This window comes from Diabrotica virgifera, chromosome 2 (genome assembly GCF_917563875.1).
Source record: "Diabrotica virgifera virgifera chromosome 2, PGI_DIABVI_V3a".
NCBI lineage: Eukaryota > Metazoa > Arthropoda > Insecta > Coleoptera > Chrysomelidae > Diabrotica > Diabrotica virgifera.
In genome coordinates, this window is record NC_065444.1 from 124,957,950 (window position 1) to 124,976,884 (window position 18,935).

Here is an 18,935-nt window from a genome sequence, read left to right on the forward strand (position 1 = left end):
TATAATTTTTCTCTAAAGTTGCTCGTTTTCGAGTTATAAGCAATTTAAAATTGAAAAAAACAAAAAATGGCGATTTTTAAGGCTTAATAACTCGGTTAAAAGTTATTATTATGAAAGTCAGAAAGTGATCAAATAAAATCAATATTTTTGGCACGGACACATTTTTTTTAGGTTTTTTGGACCATTCTGGACAAAAAAGGTCTCTTATAATATAAAAGTTTAAAGCCCGCCCTACAAGATCGTGAAGAAATTTTTGTCATTATTTTATCACTAAGCTGTTATTATTAAGTAAAAATAATGGGCGCCATGCACGTATTAGGCGGCCGGCAATGATGAGTGCGAGAGATATGCCATTCCGGCAGTCAATGGTGCATCTTACTCGCACTCACATTTAGAGCCGAGTCAATACGATCTTACGGCTTATTATTAATAATTAAAAATAACAGCTTAGTAATAAATTAATGACAAAAATTTCTCAGGATCATTTAGTGGAGGCTTTAATCTTTGATTTGGTCACTTTCTGAATTTCATAATAATAATTTTTAACCGAATTATTAAGCACTAAAAATCGTCATTTTTCGTTTTTTCAATTTTAATTTGCTTATAACTCGAAAACGAGCAACTTTAGAGAACAATTATAAGAGACCTGTTTTGTCCAGAATGATCCAAAAAAACCTAAAAAAATATGCCCGGGTCGAAAATATTGATTTTAGTAATTTGATTAAAAAAAAAATTGAAAAAAAAATTTGGACCACTTTTCACGTGGGCGACTCCTTAAACCTTATTCTGGGATGTCTCACGAATATGATTATGCAAAAAAATCTCATGTGAATATTTTTTCTAACGAGCCCGCCGGTTTCGCCTTGTCTAAATTGAAAAGAACCAACATTATCATTATAGCCCGGGAGGTAGTGTCAAATTTGACCGGAGCATTTTAGCATGGCTGATTTCTTTTTATTTAGTTAGGTGTTCCAAAGCTTATTAACAAATGATGTGTCAGCTGGCCCAAAACCGGGGATTTTAGACAAGAAAAGGTAAAATACGAAACTTGATGGAAAAACGCTACAACTTATGTCAAATATTTATCTAGCGTTGTATCGTTTTTCCATCAAGTTTCATATTTTACCTTTTCTTGTCTAAAATCTCCGGTTTTGGGCCAGCTGACACATCATTTGTTAATAAGCTTTGGAACACCTAACTAAATAAAAAGAAGTCAGCCATGCTAAAATGCTCCGGTCAAATTTGACACTACCTCCCGGGCTATTAGTAATTACACGAGAGCTCTTAAATGATCGATTTGTATCCCGAGTGACACTTTGACAGTTTTAATTTCACGACCCGAAAGGGAATGGAGTTAAAAAATAATATTTATAATGTATTATATATAATTTATAAATATAATAATAATAAACTAACAGACAAAAGTCGGAATACTTACTATTTAATTTCTTGTATGTGTTTACCAGATTCTGGTTTTTCTTTAGAACTAACAACAAAGTATTCATTGCCTTTTTTATGGTGGATATTACGTATTTTCCATGAACAGTTGCAATTACCTAAAAACAAATTGAAAATATAAAATCATTGGATATACAAATAATAGTGTAATAGGCCTGGATCCCGTGTACCAAAAAAAGTTTATTAATAGCAAGCTGAAAATTTGTTAATAGCCTAACGGTGTCTAGTCGGACAAACTTTAATGTACGGGAACACTGGAACAGGGGAAGTGTTAATAATTGTTGAACAGGTTACAGGTTTCGAACGTCAGACTACGAAAATGTCCCATGTATTTTGTCGGACAGAACTTCCAGAAGTTTGTTGCCCTTTCATTAAACTCTCATGCAAAAATCCGACTGCTATTTATTACCAACATAATTCCTGTCATTTGACATGTTCTACTTGTCGGACTTATTAAAATGCCCAACATATTTGTCGGACAAACATTTTTTCATCATCATCATAATCATCATCAGTGGCGTTACAGCTCTTTATGAGCCAAAGCCTTTTTCAGAACAATCATCCATTCGCCCTTGTCTCTGGCAACTCTTCTCCATGCTCTAATTCCAATAGATTTTAAATCATTTTCTAAGTTGTCTTGGTACCTAAGCCTCGGTCTTCCTCTTGCTCCTTTTCCTCTCGCCTGATTATATGACCTACCCATCTAGGGCGTGCTACCTTAATGAATTTTACGCCAGGTTCTCCAAAACTTCTATGCAATTCAAAATTGTAACATCTGCGCTACAAACCTTGTTCTTTTATCCCTCCATATATTCTTCTTAGGATTTTTCGCTCAAAATGTTTAAGCAGTTCTTGGTCATGTGACCAAGTTTCTGAACCATATGTTAACACTGGTCTTATTAGTGTTTTGTAGACAGTCAATTTAATTTTTCTAGATATTTTTGAGGCCATCTGTCTTCTTAAGCCATAGTGACACTTATTGGCGAGCACCTTCCAGTTCTAGGTCGTCAATTATTATTCTTGTAGGTGTCTGGTTGCTTGACCTAGTACAACACATATATTTGGTCTTTTGAACATTTATATTTAGTCCCATTCTCTGTGCAGATGCTCTTAACGACCGAAATGCTTCAGTCAGGGATTCTGTGGACCTACCTATGATGCCTATGTCATCTGCGTATCCGACAACTTGTACTGATTTGCAACGGCGTAACCAGGGTGATCCTAAGGGGGGTTACAATTTCAAAATGGCTTGATTTGTCAACAACACATAATGGTGTTAAGCATATAGAGTTCAAAGTAGATCCCAATGGGGAGGGGGCGTTATAACGCCCAAAACCACCCCAGGTTACTCCTATGCTGAGTTGTTAAAGATAGTACGATTCGTATTAATCTGGGACTCTCGAATTATTTTTTCTAATGCCAGTTTAAATAAGAGACACGATAGTCCATCATCCAAATATTTTTTCATATATTATAATATAAAGTGTGTTATTGAATAAAAAAAAAACAACCTGCTAGTTTTTACAATCATATGTACACTTGTCAGGATGTTCCACAATTAGATTCATGTTCCACAATTAAAACTTCGCCTGTTCCAGTGTTCCCATACATCTAAGTTTGTCTGACTAGACACCGTTAAACTATTAACAAATTTTCAGCTTACTATTATTAAACTTTTTTTGGTACGCAGGATCCAGGCCTATAAAACTACCATTTCTCAAATTGTATAAAAGTTACTCTATTTTTGCCAAAGGCGATTATTTGATGAAAAAAAAGAGGGATCATTTGGCTTCTGAAATACATTAAACCAATGGCAAAGTTTTTGAAATCCTATACTTTCGTATATTTCATAGTGGGCAGTCCTATAAGTACTTAGTCTTTAAAAGAAAATCGAAAAATTTTGGAACAGTGATGATTTATTTCTGAACGTAGTCCCCTTTTAGCTCGATACTCTTGACCCAGCGATGCTCCACCTTCTTTAATCCGTCTGCAGAATAAGTTTCCACCCGTGTTGGGCTGCACCCCCCACTTGCAAAAATTAAAAAACAAATAGCGCGATTTATGAGCTATTTATGAGCTTTCATATTCCGCATATCAAAAATTTTGAGCTCGTTATACTGAGCAGGAATTTAATGTTTTAACTATTTTTACCCCACTACTTAAAAATAGGGATATTGAATCGATCTTTGCGACAGAATTACGAGCTATTTATGAGCTCTTGAAATGTTATAGTATAGGGGAGCTCATCCCCTTCACCCCCAAACAACCCTTTAATTGATTTAACTTAAGAGAAACATGCTGAAAAAAATTAAAATATATCGCATCGTGGATATAATTCCTATAGCTTATATCTTCTAAGAATAAACTCTTAAATCACGCGCATTTCGATTATTCAGCTATAACCCCTTCGCACGAAAACTACCCCATCTTCCCGTCTTAAGAAAAAGTTGTACTTAAAATGCATTAAATTAGTTATTTGGTGACTACATATCATTTAATAATTTATGAGCTCCCAAAATACGCGCATTTAGATCATTAAATTGCAATTCTTTTTGCATAGTGCAGTCACTGAAGGTAAAAATCAACTATTACCTTCAATTTCGGTGAACCTTCATCGATTTTCACGAAAATTGGTGAGTGGTTATAGGATACCTCAAGAAACAAAGGTGACATGGTGCTACCATGTGCCTTTACCCTGAGGGTGGATACCGCCCCTTCTCGGGGGTGAAAATTATTTTATTAAAAGTAACTCCACAAATCGATAGAAGGGATTAAAAAAGGGATAAAAAACTTACAGCTTTTGAGTTATTTATGAAAACTTAAAGCGAGAATGCATTTTTTAACAAAAATTAAAATATTTGATCTTTAATAACTCAAAAAGTATTGATTTATTTTAATAACATTATATAACAAATGTTGCTTAGAATTTGTCCTACTATCGATTTGTGGAGTTATTTTTAATAAAGTAATTTTCACCCCCGAGAAGGGGTGCCATCTACCCTAGGCAAAAACTGCAAGTTGGTACCATGTTATTTTTGTTTCTTGGTGTATCCTCTATCCACTCACCAATTTTCGTGTAAATTAATGGAGGTTCACCAGAATCTAAGGTCGCAGTTGATTTTTACCTTCAGTGACTGCACTATAGAAAGAAAATTGCAATTCAATAATTGAAATGCGTGTATTTTGCGAGCTCATAAATTATTAAACGATATGTAGTCGCCAAATAATTAATTTAATTTATTTTAAGTAAAATACTCTATTAAGCCGAGAAGATGGGGTGATTTTCTTGCGAAGGGGTTGCAGCTTAATAATCGAAATGAGCGTGATTTAAGAGTTTATTCTTAAAATATAAGCTATACGAATTAAACTACTATGAACTATTTTGGAAAATAATAATAATAATAAATTTTAAAACAGATTTTTCGTGTTGAAAGTTCTTACTGGTACATCCTTAATCTGCGACTTTTTCAAGTAATAAGACAGCAGACGACGAATATAGAAAACGAAAGGGAAACGATCACATTTCGCTTTCATTCGTCTAGAAAAAACGGACAGCAGAGGAACTTTTAGTACTTACTCAAATCCGAGTAAAGGAAATAAAAATAATAAATGATGGTTTTGCTTGTTTTCGATTCAGAGGGTTGCACACCAGCTAGACAGGCTGTTTCTACCATTTCAGGCGTCCTCAGTAGCTTTCGTTAGTGTGCCTACCTCTGGACCGAAAAACAGCTCTACCATCATTTTAAAGGGAATCTGAAAAATAATTCAAATTTCCCATCAGACGCGATACAGCGACATCTACTAACAAATTGAAGAATCTCAGATGCAGAATCCACCAATTTAATAAGAATTAAAAATGGTAAATAGTATTTTAAAACTGAGATTTTTCGTGTTGAAAGTTCTTACTGGTACATCCTTAATCTGCGACTTTTTCAATTAATAAGACAGCAGACGACGAATATAGAAAACGAAAGGGAAACGATCACATTTCGCTTTCATTCGTCTAGGAAAACGGACAGCAGAGGAACTTTCAGTACTCAAATCCGAGTAAAGGAAATAAAAATAATAAATGATGGTTTTGCTTGTTTTTGATTCAGAGGGTTGCACACCAGCTAGACAGGCTGTTTCTACCATTTCAGGCGTCCTCAGTAGCTTTTGTTAGTATGCCTACCTCTGGACCGAAAAACAGCTCTACCATCATTTTAAAGGGAATCTGAAAAATAATTCAAATTTCCCATCAGACGCGATACAGCGACATCTACTAACAAATTGAAGAATCTCAGATGCAGAATCCACCAATTTAATAAGAATTAAAAATGGTAAATAGTATTTTAAAACGGAGATTTTTCGTGTTGAAAGTTCTTACTGGTACATCCTTAATCTGCGACTTTTTCAATTAATAAGACAGCAGACGACGAATATAGAAAACGAAAGGGAAACGATCACATTTCGCTTTCATTCGTCTAGGAAAAACGGACAGCAGAGGAACTTTCAGTACTCAAATCCGAGTAAAGGAAATAAAAATAATAAATGATGGTTTTGCTCGTTTTCGATTCAGAGGGTTGCACACCAGCTAGGCAGGCTGTTTCTACCATTTCAGGCGTCCTCAGTAGCTTTCGTTAGTGTGCCTACCTCTGGACCGAAAAACAGCTCTACCATCATTTTAAAGAGAATCTGAAAAATAATTCAAATTTCCAATCAGACGCGATACAGCGACATCTACTAACAAATTGAAGAATCTCAGATGCAGAATCCACCAATTTAATAAGAATTAAAAATGGTAAATAGTATTTTAAAACTGAGATTTTTCGTGTTGAAAGTTCTTACTGGTACATCCTTAATCTGCCACTTTTTCAATTAATAAGATAGCAGACGACGAATATAGAAAACGAAAGGGAAACGATCACATTTCGCTTCCATTCGTCTAGGAAAAACGGACAGCAGAGGAACTTTCAGTACTCAAATCCGAGTAAAGGAAATAAAAATAATAAATGATGGTTTTGCTTGTTTTCTTTTTGCTTGGTTTTGCTTGTTTAAAATCTCAGTTTTAAAATACTATTTACCATTTTTAATTCTTATTAAATTGGTGGATTCTGCATCTGAGATTCTTCAATTTGTTAGTAGATGTCTGAACAATATCCCTTCGTTGGCTCAGTGTAGATGGTCTTTAAGTTGTGATGGAAACACCAAATAATAGTAGCAGAGTTTATTGATGAGACTTACACTATGGATGTTGACCCGGGGTACTTTGAGTAAAGACTTAAATGATGAGCGTTGAAAACAATCACTCGCGTTAATGAATTAATAATAATTGAATTTCTAGACAAGAGATCTTAGTTTTATATAAGTTTAAATTGGGTCAATGTAAACACGGGCCCCGCGTGATTTTGTGTATCTAATTAAGGTAAATTGTTTATCTTATGTCAGCAACTTTTGGCTGATGTCCAAATTATATTATTGATAATTGACCAAATGTGTATGTAATTTAATTAATTACGTGTGTGTGTTTAATAACAAATAAATGCATTCGATCTACTGGGTGATAAAATGATACTGTCCAATTTCGGATATGAATACTGAATATTTGATATTGGACATACTGCGGAATCGGGCAAAAACTGGCCCAAGTGTCAATACTCAAAGTTGACATATAAGTATTACATAAAATAGTCAAATTCAAACATGTTAATAAATAAATAGTTTAAGAATAATCAACAATCTTCCAACCGTACTCTAGCTATCAATGTCCGACTCTATCTCTAGATTAAAATTAGGGCAATTGGATGAAATTGTGGAGAGTGGGAGGTCGGCCTTTGAAGTCGACGGTACATTGTTATGCCGATTACTACTTAATACAGGTACTTCCTGTTCGTTAGTCTGAGTATGTGGAATCCCTGAACGACATAGTCGTACAACAGGACGGTATTTCCATAACGTGAGTATCCCAATTATTACCATTATAGTGATGGTCCCGGTGGCTACAAAATAATGCCAATTAGATTCTGGAATCGATTGCCACTGCGTATGCGTCATTTCTTGTTCTAGACTTTCCTCCTCAAGTAACGCGTGACGTAGCTCTCCCCCTGGTATGTCCAGGTAGGTGTTTAGAGGCATGTTAAACCTGCGGGGTGTCCTCGCCACCAATTGGGCCACGGGAGTGATTGGCGCCTTCAGGTAGCTTGTTACCGCTCTCTCCATCCCACTGCTAGTGGGGAGTAATGTAATATTTTTCGTTTGGGCGATACATTTGGGTGAAAGTTTCAGGAATGTGACTCGTTCCAGTACTCTTTCGCTCCGATTTCCATCGCAAATAATGGATATGTGTATCGTGACTGGCGTGATAACGAGCCAGAGGTTGGGGGTACCCATCTTACTCCATTGAGCTGTCTGTATTGTCCTGGCTACCACTGGACATGTGCTATTCTTAGATCGCTCATAAATTTCTTCAAGTATGCAGTTTGGTTGGTTATCCATGTTCCTTATAGCCGTTGGTGAGCACGCTATCTGCGTCTTTGTCAACAGTAAACATCTTTCCCTATCTTCTGCGGTCAATTCGAAGTAGTGCAGTGTGTTATAATCTACGACCAGTAGATTCCTTGGGGCGACAAATGTGCGCAACACCGACCCCTCAACGTTAAGTGGTATGGCCGTGACTTTCAGCATGCTGTACTTAATTTTCCCTGTCACTATGAAATAGCCGATGACTGTTATATATCTGTCGTCATGACTGACTTCTGTTTCTATAATGGGCTGTCGTCGTATTTCGACCCCTTGTGGCAGTATCTGCCCTGCTTTCTCCATCAATTTGGTTATCTCACCCGGTTTCACTATATCAATGAAGTGTCCGTGGTTATAGTGAAGGTTTAATATTCCCTCGTAAAATTGAGTATATTCGTTTATGAATTCCATAACTTGCAACGCTATCGTTTGTATTCGCAACGTGCTATATTCGGTTTCTAGTCTCTGTGCTTTGTCTTCTACTTCGTTAAATCCTTTAGATATTTCTTTTAGGCCTGTGATTAGTGCTTTGTTAAACTTGTTCTTCTACTGATAAACTTGTTTCCTGATTTACTTCTTCTAATTCCCAGAATTTCTTTATTTGTATGTCCATCTCTTGTCTGGATATCATACAGCATACTTCTGCTTTTGTAGTCTCCTTCTCTCGTGCTATCCCCGAAACTATCCATCCTAGTTTGGTGTTTTGACTCAGGAGTCCATTACTTATTCTGTGCATCCCTTCTGTCAATATGTAACTGTATTCTTTTACTCCTAGTAGTAAGTCTATTTTCCCTACCTTGTAATATCTTGGATCTGCCAGTATTGCATTTTTCTCGTTATAGTCCGGTAGAATTATATCCTGTTCCGGTAAATTCCTTGTTATCTTCGGTAATACTAGTGCTTTTATTTCCATCTCGAAGTCACTTTCGTAATGAGTTTCGATTAAAAGTTTCATACTCCAATTGGCTGTTTTTTCTCCTGACGAGCCTATCCCGGATATGGTCGCCTGTATGGGCTTCCTTGTTGTTCCTAGCGTCGTCGCAGCTTGTTTCGTTATAAATGCGCATTGTGACCCTTGGTCGATTAATGCTCTCCTATGTGTGAATCTCCTTTCGCATCTCTTATGCGTACAACAGCTGTCGCTAGTAATGCTTCACCTTCCTTATGGCTTGCACAGTTTACTGAATTCTGTCCTCTTTGGTGGTCGTTGATATTCCTATGCCCATTGGTATCTTGTGTATTTTCTCGCCTTCCGTTATTTTATTCTCTGGCGTTGTATGGATTATTATTTCCTCCTCTGTACCTATTAGCTTGATACCCGTTTCTTCTATTATTCGAATCTCTTCCATTTCTTTCTTGTGTTTGTTCTCCTTTCGTTTCATTGGAGTTTCTTTTGTTGCCTGTGGTTCCTTTCTCATAATGCAACATATGGTGATGGTCTCCGCCACAGTGTCTGCACCTATATTGTACATAACATTGTTTTTCTTTTTTATGTGCTAGGCAGTTTGCACACAATCCTTTTTCTTTTATCATCCTGTTTCGGTCTCTTACATTGAGTTCCTGAAATTCTCTGCAGTTCGGTACTCCGTGATCTCCGTTGCATATCACGCAACGTGTTCTTGGTTTCCTCCCAGATCCTCCTTGCTTCTCTTGTCTTTTTTCTGACTCCAGCATTTCCAGTGTCTGGAATCTTCGCTGTAAGAATGTTTGTGTCGATTTGTACGTCGGTATCTCTCTACTGTCTCCAACGTGGTTTTCGTACAGCCTCCTGGTTTCATTGTCCCATTTCGTTATGATAATTCGGGCTACCAATGGGCTCCACGCTTCCGTGTCTGTTCCTAACCCTCCTATGGCTTCCAGACTTTCGTGGAAGGTGTCATGTAGTGATTTCAATGCTCTAGCAGAAGATTCCTTTACTTCCTGTGCTAGTAGCATCCTGTCTATCAATTTAAACAATATCATCCTTGGATTCTCATATCTATCTTTTAGCATGTTCCAGGCCACTTCGTAGTTGGCCTCGGATATGTTTAAGTGTTGTATCATTGTGTTGGCTTCCCCTCTTAGTTGAGTTTGTAGGTACTGCATTTTTTCTATCTCTCCCAATGCTATCCATATTTCCCAGGAATATCATCTAGTCCGACTGCTTTTCCTTTCTTTATTTTTTTAACCGCTTGAGGCACTTCCTCGTTTGTTATTCTGGTAACCATTGCTGTTAGTGTCTCCGTTAACTCCACAGGCTGTCTGTCAAATTCTTCATTTAATAAACTGTCAAAATACTTTCTCCATCTCTTTTTGACATCCTTTTCGTGAATTAGTATTTTATTATTTTCATCTCGGATACATCTAATCTGATTAAAATCTCTTGCTTTCTTTGCTCTCTGTTTGGCTATTTTATATATCTTTGCTTCACCTTCCCTGGTATCAAGTTGATCGTATAGGTTTGAATACGCCTCTGCTGTAGCTTTTGCTACTGCTACTTTCGCTTCCTTTTTGACGACCATGTAGTTTTGAAGATCTATGTCCGATCTGGTTTCTTGCCACTTTTTAAACAATTTTCCCTTCCCTTTTATTTTTCCTTGTACTTCATTTGACCACCACCAAGTCTATTTATCCTCAAACTTCTTTCCTGACGTTTTCCCAAGTATTTCAATAGCCGTCTCTCTAATATTGGCCATTTTTTTCTAAATTGTGTTAAAAGCTGCAGTTTTGGAACTGCTTCTAAGTATAATACAATATTTACCTGTTTCTTGCTGCACATCCAGTTCCAAACTTGCCGTATTCTGAAAATAACCAATCAATTAATTTTTTACACTTATCAGTAATTGCAAAAGAGTATATTAAAAAAGTGGATATTGAGATCTTTAAAACACGCGCGATTTTTCGATGGGTACTAATACAAAAATATTTTTTATTGGTATCACATTTTGCTTATTTAAAGTACTCATCAGTGTGTTTAAATTCAACTTTCACAACGGGTGTACTTTAAAGTTACCATTAATGGATGGGTCTCACATTCTGAGGGTTTGTTAAGTACCCAATACACAACTTAGGGTGAAACACTAAAGTTCTAAGTTAGTTTTAATAAAAGTTAAGTATTAACAAATAACGAATTTCACTTTTTTCAGTTTCTGAAGCAACATATTGACTTTTTAACTTTCAAATATCAGCATTTTAAAGCTCTTTCAATGTTCTCAAAAATCAAATTTTGTAATTTTATGTCAAATATTTGGCTTTTTAACGGGGTGCAAAAAATCGAAAAAATCGCGTTTTTGCACTAAATTGTTATTTTTTTTTTAAATTAAAAATTAAAAAACGGCCCCGAACTCTAGCCAGGAAACAGGTAGGTTTTCTTTCTATAGGTGGTCCATTTTTTGGTAACATAATCTATTTTTTGCTTATTTCACTGTAGTATAAATGTAACCACGTAAATAGTTAAATTCTTGTTAACTGTAAAATTATGATTCACTTCCGTATTTTATTTAGACGATATTTCAATGAATCAATGTTAATAACCTTAACACAAATAAAAAGAATAATGGCATTTGAAGGATTGTTATTTTTGCCGATTTTTTAAAATACATTCACTCGCGAAATAAAACTCGAGATGTTTTGACAGCATGATCTCAATGAGTAACATTTGGTTTTATCAAAAATTATTTTTATGTTTCTATCTGGCAACAGTATAATAGCTATTAATCATTATTCTGTAAGATTTATATAGTCTGTTTAAGCGTTCTTGGGGTGTACATCATCAATAACGTTTTTTGATGAGAGTCAAAGACAAAATTGACATGTCGGTAAAGTTAGCAGCACTATTTTATAAGGCCGAATGTAGACTAAGACTATAATTTATTTCTTATTTGTTATGGAAAGAAAAAAAAGTATTGCTGTAGCGGTTTCCGAGAAAGAGTGGGTGCTGCTATCTTTACGATAAAGCTAGCAGCGCCATGGCGATATCTCCGCAAGGAAAGGACTACAAGGCCCATCTTAGCCGCATATTTTATTGCTAATTAATTGCTGTTGATTGATGCATTGCCCAATTCCCAAAAACTACCCCATCATCCCCAGCGCAAAACTCACCCCCGAAGAAATGATGAAACTAAAAAATTTAACCAAAGGAATTATGTAATTGCTAATTTATTAGTGAAGTTTTACGCCAAGAAATACTTTATTGCTGCAACCATTTTACGAAGAATAATAATTAGTGATCTTAGCGTCATATTTTATTGCAAATTAAATTTTCTGTAATAATGTTCAACTTAAAACTTGCTAAATTATTCCCATCATCCTTAAATGCAAGTCTTATCCCTAACAAAATAGTGTTGATACAGTTTATAAAAAAATAATATATTATCATTTTACCCTCCCTTTTATCCTGGTAGAAAATAAGAGGATATAATATGTCAAGATATTCACGGGTTTTCGGATTATCGCCGGTATCTATCTGCCGGGAATAAATCTTGCGAGAAACCTGGTGTTAGTATAAAACTTACTCACTATTTTGACTATTTTTAGACTATTTCTTTGCATATACCAGATAATATTTTTCTTAAGCTACAATATCCAAATGACATGGCAGCTATGAGATATAGTCCATTTTTTGTTGCTAAATTTATTGCTAATGCATTCTTCACACCGTGTACTACCGATCTTACTCCCTCAAATTCACAAAACTTGGAAATACACTGGTTCCAAGATCAACACACGTCAAATGCAAAAAACCAGGACACGTAGCAGCAGCCTGCACCGAACCTAAAAATATATCTGCGACACAACAAACTCCACTAAGTTCTATAACTTCAAATACTACAACTGTAGCCGATTCGGCTGCAGAAACAGTAACAGCATCAATTCCTACGCAAACCCTTACCAGTACGACTAACCAACCTGAAACGTCTGAATATAATCAAGCTCCAACCACATCATCACACCAAGCACCTTTTCACAACATACTGAGTCAAAATTTCCAAATGTAAATACAGAAGTGACCTAAAACAAAGAAACTCATTTAAAACGCTCTATAAGTGAAGTCGCCTCTCCAGAAACCGATATTGCACTTCAAGAAAACCCATTTGTAGTTCCAAAACCTACATCAACTCGAAAGAAACCAAAGACATCTAAACTTGAAGAAACAACGAATTCGAATGTATCCATTTTTAGCATGTTACGTCCAGCCAAAACCTTCATCAATAATCCGAACCCCCATTTCCGCTGAACTGTGATCAATTATTCCTCCTCCTAGAGAGCATAGCTGGCTTATCGAACCCCATAATCAAAATCAATGACTTCACTTCTGATTTGAGAGGTCTCAGTGACATGTTAAAGAAAATCCGTCCATACTTAAAAGAAAGATCAATAAAAACAGGGCTGACCAACTTAAATGAAAAAATACTTGCTCATCTTGGAGAGGTGAGCTGCGGATTAGAAAGTGATGCATTACAGTCATCATAGATTAGCAGCTGGTTTCTATCTATTGTTATATTCTCCGTTTTACTTTCAACGAACTATTTGCTCTGTATCGCGCCCTACAACATGCAAACCTCTTAAATATTTCTGTTTCTCACCGACTCTCCCAACTCTCTCCTTGCAATACAGCATCTGTATCCTAAAAGTCCTTTAGAGAAACTAATAAAAACTGGCCTACAAATTGCTCAAGAAAACAACACGACCCCGAAATTTATATGGATTCCATCACAGCAATCACATAGGTAAAACAGCAATCAAGTGCGGAATCTGAATTAGTGCGCGAGTGTGTATGTAATGATCTCAAAACGTTTTTTTTACAAAAAGTGATTGGTCATTTGAGGGTCCAAAATATTAAAGTGAACGTCCAATAAACAATCTACCAAACACCCTACCAGCTTTATCCGGAGAAAACTGTCCAGTAAAAGACTTACTATCTAATCTAAATCAATTTTTTTTCTAGCTATTTGTTATTTGTTAAAAATCATTGTTAACCTTTGTTTATCTAGTAATGCCGCTAATAACCTGTTGGTGGATGCGGTCACTTTTCTTTAATAAAAAAAAAGATCAACACACGCGTTTTTAATTGTGTATTGGGTATTATATCTTAGGTATGAGACTAAAATATTTTTTGTTTTTCTTTTGGAAAAGAGTGTACCAATATAAACCATTGTTGACATTTCAATTAAGGACTTCATCAATGAGTAATAGAAGCCATGTATGAACTGGTTTTAATTACTAAATACTTAATTTTTCCTGAAAAGCATGTAATTGATCATAAGTATCCAATAATAAGTATCAGCGGATGAGTTTGTATACACGTGTATATTCAGTAGTAATTGCACAAGAGTTCTAAAATTATTGAGTTTTTCCCGAGTGACACTTTGACAGTTTTAATTTCACGAGCCAAAGGCGAGTGAAATTATGTCAAAGTGTCACGAGGGCAAAAATTCTATATTAATTTTAGAGTTCGAGTGCAATTTGTTGCGATTATTTCATGAATAAAACTGTTCAAAACCAAAATTTTATTGTAATTTATTTATGTAAGTACAAATTAGTACAATTAAACACAAAGTTTTTATAAATATTTGACGATTGGAAGTCATCACTTTTATAATTTTTAAAACATTAATTGTCATTAATGTCACTGAATGTATTTTTTCGTAGCAACGAAGGGCATCTGACGTAATATACTTAACGACGGGCAATTATAAAAAATTATCAATTTAATTCAGATTTCTGTAGCTTTCTATTGGTCAGAATCTCCTATGAATGAAATAATCGGTATAGTTTGTGTAGATAAAAAATATCACTGCTAAGGTAATAACTAGCACGTATTATAGGATATTTCACGCTTTTTCAAAAACTTTGGCTGATAACTTTACTTTGACCAAGACGTGGTTGCCACTTAGAGTAAGGGCTCAGTATGTTCCCTTTTGGATAAATCTTTAATCATCGACATGTGTTGCTTTATTTTAAATGTATATATAATTTTAAATTTTAAGTGTCAATCAAAGGTTGTTATAGCGTTTTGAAAGTGGCTTTTAGCAAATGCTTCAATTATTGCTGATAATGGTCTGATTTTCAGGGCCATCTGAAAAACCAAGACGTTTTGAAAATGTTGTAAACCCTTTGGATATTTTCATAATTTGATTAGTTTTATAAATTATACTAATTATTACACTAGAAATTGTATACTTCATTCTAAGTTTTTTAAAACTTCTCACCACTGGGAATTTTCGACCATGTACAGCTTTATCTGTTTTCTTCGCCACAATATTGCTAGGCAATTTTTGTGTTTTGAACTGTTTTCTTCTGAAGATTTCACTTACTCCAAGGTTGCTTAAGTTTCTGCTTCACCCCTTTGACGGTTTTGTAAATATTTCCTGGTTCATACAAGCGTACTCAGAGTTCCAAAAAAAGTCTCCATGGACGCCTAAATGCCCCGTATTTACGTTGGATTGATGAGCATGACCATAAGCGTGGCAGTATTATGCAACAAGACGAAAATAAAAAATAACTTCAGAACTGAAGTAAATGACTTATGAAACCTGCATGCAGTATCTTGAAGCATAAAGTGTACCGGTCTCTACTTTCTCAGTTTAAAAGAATGCTTTTGAATTAGATCTCCAGTTCCAGTTGGGAACAAATTGAAAAAATTATTTGTTACTTCAATGAAAAAAGCATTTACATAAATAATACTTTGCTATTTGACCAACTGGCACTATTAGTGGATTTTGTTAAGTGAAAAAATTAAAGAATGGACTGATCAAGAAAAAAAACTACTTCAGTATCACGAAAAATGGGTTTGATTTTTTAAAACGCATACCAGGCCAGAACAGCCCTCTGAATTTTTGAAGATATGCCAGTATGTGTTTGCTATCCCTGCCCATAATGGCAATACTAAAAGAATCTTATCGTTTATGATCATTCAATTGACGGAGAAAAGAAACAAGATGGGAATGGATACCTTTTTTTAATCCTGCATGCACTCTACAATTTAAAAATAGACTGTTTGAGTTTTACAACTTTATATTTGAGAAGAAGGAGGTTTTAAAATTGGTTGGAATGAAAGAAAAATTCCCCAATTAAAATCCTAAATATGTTTACTTTGACTAAAAATTTTAGTTATCTTGAAACAATGCTTGAAGTATGTTATAATACATATGCATTCACTGCAAAATTGTTGTTTTTATTTTTCATACGCCTTACAATAATTTAAATTAAATTACATATAGTCCAGGAACCGAAGCTTTTCACCTCGCAATTTTTACAGAATGGATAGATTTGCTTGATTATTTCATTCATAGGAGATTCTGACCAATAGAAAGCTACAGAAATCTGAATTAAATCGATAATTTTTGATAATCTCCCGTCGTTAAGTATATTACGCCAGATGCCCTTCGTTGCTACGAAAAAATACATTCAGTGACATTAATGACAATTAATGTTTTAAAAATTATAAAAGTGATGACTTTCAATCGTCAAATATTTATAAAAGCTGTGTGTTTAATGGTACTTACATAAATAAATTACAATAAAATTTTGGTTTTGAACAGTTTTATTCATGAAATAATCGCAACAATTTGCACTCGACCTCTGAAATTAATATAGAATTTTTGCTCTCGTGACACTTTGACATAATTTCACTCGCCTTCGGCTCGTGAAATTAAAACTGTCAAAGTGTCACTCGGGAAAAATTCAATAATTTCAGAGCTCTTGTGCAATTACTACTGATTATTTCATTCATAGGAGATTCTGACCAATAGAAAGCTACAGAAATCTGAATTAAATCGATAATTTTTGATAATCTCCCGTCGTTAAGTATATTACGTCAGATGCCCTTCGTTGCTACGAAAAAATACATTCAGTGACATTAATGACAATTAATGTTTTAAAAATTATAAAAGTGATGACTTTCAATCGTCAAATATTTATAAAAACTGTGTGTTTAATGGTACTTACATAAATAAATTACAATAAAATTTTGGTTTTGAACAGTTTTATTCATGAAATAATCGCAACAAATTGCACTCGACCTCTGAAATGAATATAGAATTTTTGCTCTCGTGACACTTTGACATAATTTCACTCGCCTTCGGCTCGTAAAATTAAAACTGTCAAAGTGTCACTCGGGAAAAATTCAATAATTTCAGAGCTCTTGTGCAATTACTACTGATTATTTCATTCATAGGAGATTCTGACCAATAGAAAGCTACAGAAATCTGAATTAAATCCATAATTTTTGATAATCTCCCGTCGTTAAGTATATTACGTCAGATGCCCTTCGTTGCTACGAAAAAATACATTCAGTGACATTAATGACAATTAATGTTTTAAAAATTATAAAAGTGATGACTTTCAATCGTCAAATATTTATAAAAACTGTGTGTTTAATGGTACTTACATAAATAAATTACAATAAAATTTTGGTTTTGAACAGTTTTATTCATGAAATAATCGCAACAAATTGCACTCGACTTCTGAAATTAATATAGAATTTTTGCTCTCGTAAAACTGTCAAAGTGTCACTCGGGAAAAATTCAATAATTTCAGAGCTCTTGTGCAATTGCTACTGAAAATTTGAGAATAAGTACCTACTGGATAGTCCAAGGATCAAAATCTATATGATGTTGAAAGGCGCTTTTACCATGGGGGTGGTTGCCACCCCATCTCGAGGGTGGAAATTTTTTATTATATTTTGACCGCAAAAGTTAATAAAAATGCTCAGTCTAAGCAAAAAATGTTTTATACGTTTTTTGATAAAACTAATAGTTTTCGATTTATTCGCTATCGAATGTGTTAGTTTTATATCGAAAAAATCAATGTTTTTTCTATATAGGTACTCATTTACGATTCACTCAATTTTTGCCGTAGAAAAAATGTTTTCACACCATGTTCTTGGGAATTAAATAACCTATAATTTCATATTTAAACATTTTTTCGTGATACTAATCTTTCTATTCTGAAGAAAATGGCATCTTTTACCAAACTACAAAAATTCTTTATTCGCTTTTAACTCCAGTTTTTTAAAAACTAATCATTCTAAGCCAGTCAAACTTCTAGAAACTATTAATAATACATAAATAAAGAAGACTGAATAAGACCAACGACTAAAAACACCGCTAACTTACATTATTGTGCTTCAAATTGGATTTCTCCATTTTTTAAATATAATGATTTTTTAACCGTAACATTATTATTTTTATCGTAGAAAGTTTGGTAAAAAATAACTTTGTAGATTTTTACAAGATCTATAAGGCTGTTGATATTATATCCTTTTAAAAACCTCAGTCGCAAAAAGAGGTGACTTTGAAAGGGTTAGTAAAGGTGGGTTTTGCATGTTATTACAAGGTTTACTTGTCAATAGCTCACTCAATTTTTGCCGCAGAAAATATTTTTTCTACAACCGTGTTAAAAATGCAATTTTTAGCACTCCATACGAGCGTTAAAAATGCTACTTTAAGGCACTAGTGCTTTAAAATTTTTAAGGCACTGCAGTTCGTATTGACCGTATAGGCAATTTTTATGTAATGCCAAAAAAATATAAAAATGGAATGTCAGTCAAGTTCAAGTAAAAGTTTTTGTAGATATTGTCCTGTAATTACCTTTGTAGAAAAATATTGTATGATATGCGTGTTAAAAAGTACATTTTTAAGGCACTCATGTGAATTGCAGAACTCGCTATCGCTCATTCTGCAAACTTTCACATGCGTGCCTTAAACGTGTACTTTTAACACTTATATCATAAATAACTATTTGCAAACCAAGTTCTTGGGAATTAAATAAGCTACAATTTCATATTATAACATTTTTTCGTATCTCTGGTGCTAATCTTTCTATTCTGAAGAAAAGGGCATTTTTACCTACACTTTTAACTACAAAAATTCGTTATTCGCTTTTAACCCCATTCTTTTAAAAACTAATCATTTTAAGTCGGTCAAACTTCTAGAACCTATTAATAATACACAAATAAAGAAGAGCAAATAAGGTCAATGGCTAATTTTAATTAGGGT

At 34.4% G+C, this 18,935-nt stretch overlaps 1 protein-coding gene across 2 annotated transcripts in view; it reads right to left on the reverse strand.

Moving 5' to 3' along the window:
* LOC114324635 (uncharacterized) overlaps positions 1-18,935 on the reverse strand; it is a 133,778-nt gene that overhangs the window by 38,870 nt on the left and 75,973 nt on the right. For both annotated transcript variants that reach the window (XM_050642781.1, XM_028272504.2), the window contains exons 2-3: positions 10,697-10,736; positions 1,439-1,556 (exon numbers count right to left, since the gene is read on the reverse strand). In XM_050642781.1, coding sequence (XP_050498738.1) covers positions 1,439-1,556; positions 10,697-10,736 — 158 coding nt within the window. The remainder of the gene's footprint in view (positions 1-1,438; positions 1,557-10,696; positions 10,737-18,935) is intronic.